Raw genomic sequence first — 9480 nt, forward strand, 5'->3', positions numbered from 1 at the left:
AAATAACATGCTTCATCTGAGACAAATTAAGCAAAATACCTTAAGGCCACCATTGGATTTTCACATGAGGAAGACAATGAGATATATGCTGCTGCATAGATGCTATTGAGGATGATTAATGTCAATAGTGAGCGGGTGCAGTGTATAAGCATGGCCCTATTTCCAATAACGAACTCTTAGCATTCAACTGAAACCAAAAAGGGCATACAACTCTTAATAAGCCATTAAGTATGATAAACAACATCTATATCAATTGATTATCCAATAGTAGAATCGTACCGCCCACTACCATGTCATGCTTCTCTGTCATTCGCGTTACAAAATTATGATTCTGCAAACCAAACAAATTGTGTCATTCGCGTTATAAAATTATGTCATTGCTAGTACTATTTCCTACACGTGATATCAACATTTAGGTATTCTAAAGCACTTTATTACCTTTGTTACCTTCGGCTGCTAGTGATAGCAGCAGTGACACATTCATTGAATCCCACGGAATCTACAATTATCCAACTCATGAATCCCAGTAATGATAGCACCCCCAAGGTGATGCAATATCAACTATGAATTACCTCGGATCCTTTTCTGAGTGAATGGCCTGGCCGCTACTCCCGAAATATGTCTCATATAAGCAGCACTACACTAAGAGCATAGATCAAGCTCTTTCTTGATCTGTATTACTGCTTTCAGAAGACCCTTATCTTCATCTGCATAAAAAGAAGCACTTGCGATCCTTCGCATTGTTGACTAATGCTGCCTAGACAGAGTCACTGTTAGCCAGAGTTGTTTCATTCCTAAAATCCAAAGATAGTGTCTGCAATGTCATCCATAGCCCGTATTTTAATATAGAAAGTTACGATGTAATATATTGGATATAACAACTTCTGATCCATTAAAAACCATAGATCAACTTACTTAGCCCTTGTTAAAGCAACATTAGTACACTGGAAATTGGATAAAAAGCCGGTGTCTCCACCACTATTTGATCTGACAGTAAAGATTATAATGATGTCTTGCTCACCAGGGGCGGACCAACAGGAGAACTAACAGGGGCTATAGCCCCCAAAATTTCCTTAAAAAAAAAGTATATATAGTAAACAAAAAAAAAAAAAAAAACAAACGAGAAGCTAAGTTGACTTACCGATACAAAAGAGCAAAAGGCGACAGATGAGGATAGCGAAAAAAAAACAAACAAACACGGACTTTTCACTTTCTCGGACTTCAAAACCTTGGGTTGTTTCTTCCCTCTCTCTCATTGAGGTGATTGAGCCATTGAGGCATTGAGCTCGCGGCACGCCGGCACCAGCCTTCTTACCTTCGCGCACCAACCTTCTTATTGTCGAATTACGAAATTGTTGAATTGCGCGCACCAACTCCACACTGTTGATCACTTGATTCATTGATTGTCGAATTGCGGAATTGTTGAAAGCGCTTATAGGTTAGTTCAATTATGAGTTTTATTATTAGTAGAGCTATAGGGGTTAAATTTATATTCTTATAACTTTGTTGAATAGAAAAAAAATTGATTTGTGGGGCTGTGGATAACTTTACAACATCATAACACTACTATCTACTACACGTCTACACCATTACACCAAGCATCTAGTTATTTATACTTGTATGATTTCGTGTTTGTTTATTACATTAGAACTCAAACTCGAAGAATAAATTGAAAAAAACAAATGATTTTATGTAAGTCAATCCCTTTTCTTTGAAGTGTATGTATTAATGTATATAACCAATTTATTAATAATGATCTACTATCTTAGGTTACCATGTCGCAACACCAAGCGCCAAAGAAAACAAAAACTCTATTATCATTTTTTAAGTGTAAAACTGCTACATCGGAAAGTGATGAAACTCTCATGCCTATCTTGATACTTCAAGAGTTGATGGCAATGAGCAACGTCCTTCCAAAGTCCAAAGGGTTGTGATAGAAGAAAGTGAACCTTCTCTTTAAGTCCAACCGCTCGTGATCAACAAAGTTGAGCATTCCCCTCAAGTCCAAAGTGTTGTGCTTCAAGAAGTTGATGCGACTTCTTCATTTGAACAAGATCCGGGTTTACGTGTTCCAATTTACGAATACCCGGTTTATCAACAAGAAGTGGTTAGAATATATTATCCCTCCAAGGGGCCTACACAACCTCGTCTACAGGAAAAATAATATCCAAGCACGAAGTTTGGAAAGTAAGGTCGTCGGTTCAAGTATAATTATTTCTCACAATTTCCTTGGTTATAGTACTCAATAAAGAAGGGTAAAGCTTATTGTTTTTCTTGTTTCATTTTTGAAACAAATCCGCCGAAGCGTCCAGAATTTTCTATTGAAGGTTTTACAAACTGGAAAAAGGTTAATGATGGAAAGAAGTGTGCTTTCTTGCAACATGAAGGAGGTCCATGTTCACCACATAGGTCGGCCACCTTGTCTTGTGAGAATTTTATGAATTCTTCTCCACACATTGATAATATGTTTAAAACACAATGTCAAGAAGAGCTTGCTAATAATCGTTTGCTAGTCAGAGCTATTATTCAATGTATTCAATTGCTTGTGCTACGAGGGATTTCTTTTAGAGGTCATGACAAGTCAACCGAATCAAAGAATAGTGGAAATTTCAAGGAAGTGTTGAAGTTTGCGGCGATGTTGAATGAAAAAGTTGCGGAATTAATAGGTGGGGCTCGGAGAAATGCCAAATATACCTCACCTAAAATTCAAAAGAAACTTTTGAATATATATGCTGAAAAAGTGAGAAAGAGGATTCGTGAAGAAGTTGGTGATGCAAAATTTTGTATCCTTGTCGATGAAGCACAAGATAGTTCAAACAAAGAACAAATGGTGATTGTCATAAGATTTGTTGATAGTGGTGGTTTTGTTAGAGAGCAGTTTTTGGGCATTGTCGGCATGAAAAACACTTGTGCATTAACTTTAAAAGAAGCTATATCCAATGTCCTTACTCGTCACAATTTGTTTGTTACAAATCTGAGAGGTCAGGGGTATGATGGTGCTAGCAATATGCGTGGTCAATGGAATGGTTTGCAATCATTATTTCTTAAGGAGTGTCCATATGCATACTATGTGCATTGCTTTGCACATCGTTTACAACTTGCCTTAGTTGTGGCTTCTAAAGATGTGTCGGATGTTTGGTTATTTTTCTCAAAGTTGGTTTCTATAGTTAATCTTCATGTTTCGCCAAAGCGTAAAGCTGAGTTACAAGGAGGATCGACAAATTGAGATTGATAAGTTGGTAGCTAGTAGTGAAATCATTAGTGGAAGAGGAGTTAATCAAGTGTCCACCTTGTAACGAGCTGGAGATACTCGATGGGGTTCTCATTTTGAATCGGTTAGTAGCTTGATAGAGTTGTTTGGTGCAACTTGTACAGTTCTTGAAAATGTCATGGAGAATGGGTCAAGTAACTTTATGCGTGGGGAAGATAAAGGTGCTTTAATTGCAATGAGAAACTTTGAATTTGTCTTTCTCTTGCATTTATTGCACAAGATAATGGGAATCACTAATTTATTGTGTCAAGCTTTGCAAGTAAAGTCTCAAGACATCTTAAATGCTATCAGTTTAGTCTCGAGTACAAAAACACTTCTTCAATAACTAAGAGAATCAAGTTGGGACACTTTCCTTAGAGATGTGATTTCATTTTGCGAAAGATATGACATTACTATGCTTGATATGTGTGCTCGTTACATGGCCGGTACAGGTCGTTCTTGTCAGCAGAGAGATTACATTACAGTTGAGCATCATTACCACTTCAATATTTTTAATGCTGTAATAGATTACCAGTTACTGGAGTTAAAAAATAGATTCCCTAATGAAGCAATGGAGCTTCTTTCTCTTAGCTCAGCTTTGGATCCAAGTGGTGCTTTTAAGTCTTTCGATATTAATGATATTTGCAAGCTCGCTGATTTTTTTTATTGTGAAGACTTTACTAAGCAGGAGATATATATTTTGAGAAGCTAACTGCAACATTACAAGATTGATGTGGTTAATCATGCTCTTTTTCATAAAATGTCTACAATCTCTGAGTTATGTCAAGGATTAGTTGAAACAAAAAGTCAAAACACTATTTTTTTTTATTGATAGATTGATTCGTCTTATCTTGACACTTCCTGTTTCCATGGCAACAACAGAACGAGCATTTTCAGCTATGAAAATCGTCAAAACACGGCTTCATAACAAGATGGGGGATGTGTTTCTTGCCGATTGTATAACTGTCTATATTGAACGAGAGTTTGCTGAAGAAGTCGATTTGGATGGGATAGTAGATGAATTTATTAAAAAGCCATGTAAGGCGAAATTTCGCTAGTGCGATACTTTGTACTTTGTTTAAATGTTTTTGTTATAGTTGTCTAGGTTTGTAGTGACGACACTCACTCTTTTGTCCATTTTGAGTATTATAATGAAAATGACGACTCTTTTGTTTACAATGTTAGTTAATTATAATCTCAAATAGATATTTGCGTGGTTTCGTTTGACACAAGGAGTGGATAGAATGGTTTGATTTGATTGGTTCTCTTAAAAAAAAAAAAATCATATAAGTGAACTATAACACCCCGGCTTTTTCTTTTGTTTTCCTAGTATAAATAATAATAATAATAATAATAATAAATAATAATAATAATGAAAATAGATAATGGATAGATGATAAATATCAGTTAAGGATAAAAGTCCCGTAAGTAATAGATAAGGGTTGTCCTTGTTTTTCGGGAAGTTTTCTCACGTAGAGTTTTTGGGGAAAAACACAGCGAGAGTTTTAGACAGAAGAACGGTATTTTTCTGAAAGAAGAAAAGGAAGTTTTTTCTTGTAGCTTGCTGATAATCGGAGAGCGCTGTAGGTGAGTAGATATTTTATGGATTTATTTATTAAATCCTCGTTACTGTCGATTTCTTTTCAGTTGAAATATGTAGTGTTGTTAAAACTTAAAACTATAAAATTTGATATAGAACTGTCGAACTGAAATACTGTGATACTGTGCGTTAAACTGTCGAAGCTTGAAACAAGCTGTTAATGGCGGCGCAAGCCCCACAGCAAGATTTCGGCTTGTGTTTCGTTGAGACTCTTTTGTTGTGGTTTTGAACTCTGAACTTAAACTGTCGAAAACTTGACGCGGGTTGTTAATGGCGTCACTGCCATAACCAAATTGTCCCCAGTTTTGTTGTGTCAGAATGGTTTGTTTTGTTTGTTTTTTTTATGAATGTTAGACTGTTGGGTTGGATGGATGAACTGTGGAGTTGTGGACTGGGCGTGGTGAAGTAGAGGTGGTTGTTTAAGATGAGGGGAAGTGTTGTGAAGCTTGAACAGCCATTAATGGCGTTCAAGCAAGAACCGAACTGTATTGTTTTTGTTGTTGTTTAACTTTGTTTTGTTTTGATTTTTGTTGTGAGGTTTTTGTTGTTTGGTTATGGGTTGTTGATGGTTGTTTGGGCAGCTGTTAAAGCTTGAAGCTTTGAACAAGCTTTAATGGAGGGCGAATCCAGATCTAGTTTGGATGAGGATAGTTGATCTAATGATTTGAAGATTTTGCTTTCATTAAAGTTGTTTGGTTTTTCATGGGGGTCAAAACCGATAGGATGATGGAGGTGGTCGAGTGGTGGATTAGTAGTGGCTGACGGTGGAGAGGAGCTGCTGGAGAAGATGAACAGTGAATTTCGGTTGGGCCTTGGGCCGAAATCTGTTTGGTTTGGGCCGGTTTCAGTTTTGGGCTTTAGGCCAAGTTTTAGTTTTGAGTTGGGCCGGTTTTAAGTTATTTTGTGGGCTGGTTTTATAAATCCAAGTGGGTCAGGTTATAATTTATGAACAGTAAGTTTAGATTGGGCTTGGGCCGAATCAGGCAAGGGGGCTTGAGTGATTTTTGGATATTCACTCATGGGTTTAAGTTTAGACTATGGGCTTTAGGCTTTGGGCTTTTGGGGTTAGATAAGTTTAGACTGGTTGACTGCTGTTGACCCTTGGCAGGTCGACTTTGACTTTGACCAGGGTTGACTTTGACTTTGACCAAAGTTGACTTTTGACCAGGGTTGACTTTGACCAGTTGACCCAATTTGACATTTTAACTCAGATTATGATTTGGGCTATTAGGATAGGTCTAGGGCTATTAGTATGCTTGGCTTTAGGCTAAGACCTTTATATATACGTGTGTATGTGTATTAACTACTATGGGATAATTATATTTTTTTTTATGATATGTAACGTTATGACACTTATACATCCATGAAATTAATAACGCGTAAATCAAAAAAATACATGAACCAAGATACTCATTCGTTCTCTGAAATAATATATGCAATAAAGTTCAATAATGCGTAAACAAATTTACCGCAACCTTTTAGAACTCTCCACGCCTAAAGTTTTGGAATTTAGTTTTATGACTGTTGATGTCATATGTTAGGTGGACATTTATTGAATGTGCCATAAATGGCCCGTTAGTATTATCTATGAGTATTCATTAAATGTGCCATGAATGACCCGGGTATTCATTGAATGTGTCATGAATGACCAGATTGTTTGGACTGCCCTAGAGAGGAACTAAGGTATTTGTCTTGCGGGTTAGTTGTATTATTTGATTATGCGAGTGTTTGGGTTGACTTTTGAATACCTAATATAATATCTACATATGTTATATAGAAGTTCTAACTTTCTTTTGCAGGAGGGTAGGACTTAATAACATTTTTGTGTAGGACCTTGGTCCTACCCTTATCTGGTTGATGGATATCGGTAAGTTTTAATTCAATGATTTAGATATTAAAATGAGTTATTATAATGAGTTAATATAATGGAAGTTTTGCTTGGGAAGAAACTATGCCGGTTGAAATGACGGAACTACCTATCTTCCAAGCTGAGAATGATTAAGTTATGGGAAAATATAACGTGATTGTTTGGATAATTAAAGTATGATAATGGTTTTATGTGGTTAGTCTACTCATACTAGCAAATTCCATTTTGCTGACCCATGTTTGCTTTGTTTTGGCAACGTGGGTGTGTTCTTGGGAACATAGGTGGAAGGCAGTGGAACCACGTCGTTTGATTTGGATTTGATCTGGAGCAGTCTGGGAGTTTATTTTTATTAGGTCTGGCCTTTTGGAAGTATGTAATAAAGTAGTTTCATATTCATCATGGAATGAGAATATGATGTTGAGGACCTATTATTTTTAGAATGTTATATTGATGATTGTTGGATGGAAAATAGACTTTCATAAAGTAATAAAGAGAATTTTTGGAGATTATTTTGTTGTTAAGATTCTTTATGATGTGGGTTTTAGGTTTTTACATGTGTTGTATCCACCCCGTCATAGCCTGGGTTTTTAGACAATTGAACATAGTAATGTTTGAGATATTTATATTTCAAATATTCATTTTTTTTAATTGTTTAGAAATTCGGGCTGTGACATGAACTTTAAACTAGCCCCCCCTGATATTACATTATGGTTCTGCCCCTGTTGCTCACCACCTTGGAATCCGTCAACAGACTTCACCCTTACATCAAAGTCCTCAATGTTCTGGTACATCATATCTTTCCAAATTTCTCTTGAATTGCAGCAACCTGAGTGGCATAGGGAGATATTATACCGATGCTAATCTTTTGCTTGGATACTTCCCATGCTGTAAAAAAAAAGCAACAATGTATGAAGTCATTAATATCAATTGCTCACCACCTTGAAATCCATCAACAGACTTCACCCTTACATCAAAGTCCTCAATGTTCTGGTACATCATATCTTTCCAAATTTCTCTTGAATTGCAGCAACCTGAGCGGCATAGGGAGATATATATTATACCGATGCTAATCTTTTGCTTGGATACTTTCCATGCTGTAAAAAAAAAAGCAACAATGTATGAAGTCATTAATATCAAAACAACAGGTAAATAACTCATGTATACATGTGGAGAATAATTTAGTACCCTCCTTCGGTCCTAACTCCAACAATGAGCAAAGCAGAGAAGGCAAATGGTAGGTATAATGTGTAACTAGATAACTGCTAAGCAGTGGGGGCGTGAGCGGAGGGTGGAGAAGAGAGAGGGAGAGATGGGTTTGTGGGTGGGGAGAGAGAGAGAGTTAGGTTTTGGTTGAGAGGGAGAGGGAAGGAGGGAGAGGAAGAGAGAGATAGATATTGTAATTTTTTTTTTGTCGATGGTGAGATTCGAACCTCGAGTTAAGAGAGAGAAGGAAAGTTACACAACCACTTCACCCCAACTGTTGGGTGTGATAATTGATAATTGATGATTTTAATTTAATTATTTGTTACCATACGTTTTTTAACAAAGCAAAACACCTTGGCTGGGCTTGAATTGACAAAGAAACCACTATGCTACTTACAATTTCATGATATTCAGCCATCAAATTTATAGATAATATATTACAAATAATAAATATAATTATTAATTATATATCTTCAGTGACCCACTGGTTGAACCAATAACCCACTGGTTAAACCAATAACCTAGTGACCCACTACCTCCACCGGGTCAGTGTTTGGGTTGGGTCTAATAATTATGGTAAGAACATATAATACCTTTAAAAAGACTTCACACAATCCTGAATACAACAGCTACTTCTACCGTGTTTTTCCTCCTATGACCAACATCATCAACTTCTTCTCTTCCGTTGTACATACTTATGAATGAGTAGGGACCAAACATAGAACCTGGAAGATAATGCTTTTCATAGCTCTGACTTTTAACATTTGGAGCATCCAAGACCTTCTCTTGATAGAACTTCAAATTTGGGAAACAACTTATTTTAGGATGCATTCGGTACTGCATATCAAGAAGGTGCTTTGGACATCCCATTGAGCTCAATCTCTCAAATAAACTTCTCAATTCATTCTAACAAACAAATGAAGGAGAAATAAATAAATAATTTACATGAGTGGATTGGTGATGCTATAGTTGTCAACCAGAAAGACCTGAGAAGAGAAGGCAAACAGAGAGAGAACGCCAATTTAGAACTAATGTACATAACATTGAAACTCAAGTTAGAAATTCATAATTGGCATTTCTTAAAAAAATGCATATGTATATATAATGTAATTCGCTGAAGAACCAGTATGTACTGAGTACCCAACAAAATTAAAACACATAAATATAAGAACATAATACGTTTGCAGTGACTACATCATTTCAAATTTCATAAGCTTAAAAATATAAATTTTATACTTTGATGAAGGAGAAAGGCAGAACAAAATAGACATACCTGCAATACGTCGGTCTTGATGAAGCAGACGATAAGAGAGAGAGAGAGTTTGGGTGGTAGATGGCGAGAGAAGAGTCAGAAAACCATCGGTTTGCTGAAACAATTAAAGTCGCTAATTAAAGTACGAGGGTTTAGGAAGACAAAGGGTTTTTTAATTAAATAAAGTCGGTATTTATGGTGCGTACCATTCAAAAATGGTGCGTGGATTTGGGATTTTGATTTACTACTACATGAAATGACCGATTACTCCCATTCAAAAGTGTTAAGTAATACTTCAATTTAAGGAC

At 36.3% G+C, this 9480-nt stretch overlaps 1 protein-coding gene and 1 long non-coding RNA gene across 2 annotated transcripts; both read left to right on the plus strand.

Moving 5' to 3' along the window:
* The first annotated feature begins 2464 nt into the window (after positions 1 to 2464).
* On the plus strand, positions 2465 to 3226 carry LOC147502587 (uncharacterized). Its single transcript, XM_086604569.1, has one exon. It carries the CDS (start codon positions 2465 to 2467, stop codon positions 3224 to 3226), a length of 762 nt encoding a protein of 253 aa, XP_086460695.1.
* A 1367-nt stretch (positions 3227 to 4593) lies between these two features.
* LOC147502588 (uncharacterized) lies at positions 4594 to 7226 on the plus strand. Its single transcript, XR_015220023.1, has 2 exons — positions 4594 to 4837; positions 6999 to 7226. It is a non-coding gene; the product is annotated as an uncharacterized LOC147502588 (long non-coding RNA).
* Positions 7227 to 9480: the final 2254 nt, after the last annotated feature.

Source organism: Coptis chinensis, chromosome 4 (assembly GCF_015680905.1).
Source record: "Coptis chinensis isolate HL-2020 chromosome 4, ASM1568090v1, whole genome shotgun sequence".
Lineage (NCBI taxonomy): Eukaryota > Viridiplantae > Streptophyta > Magnoliopsida > Ranunculales > Ranunculaceae > Coptis > Coptis chinensis.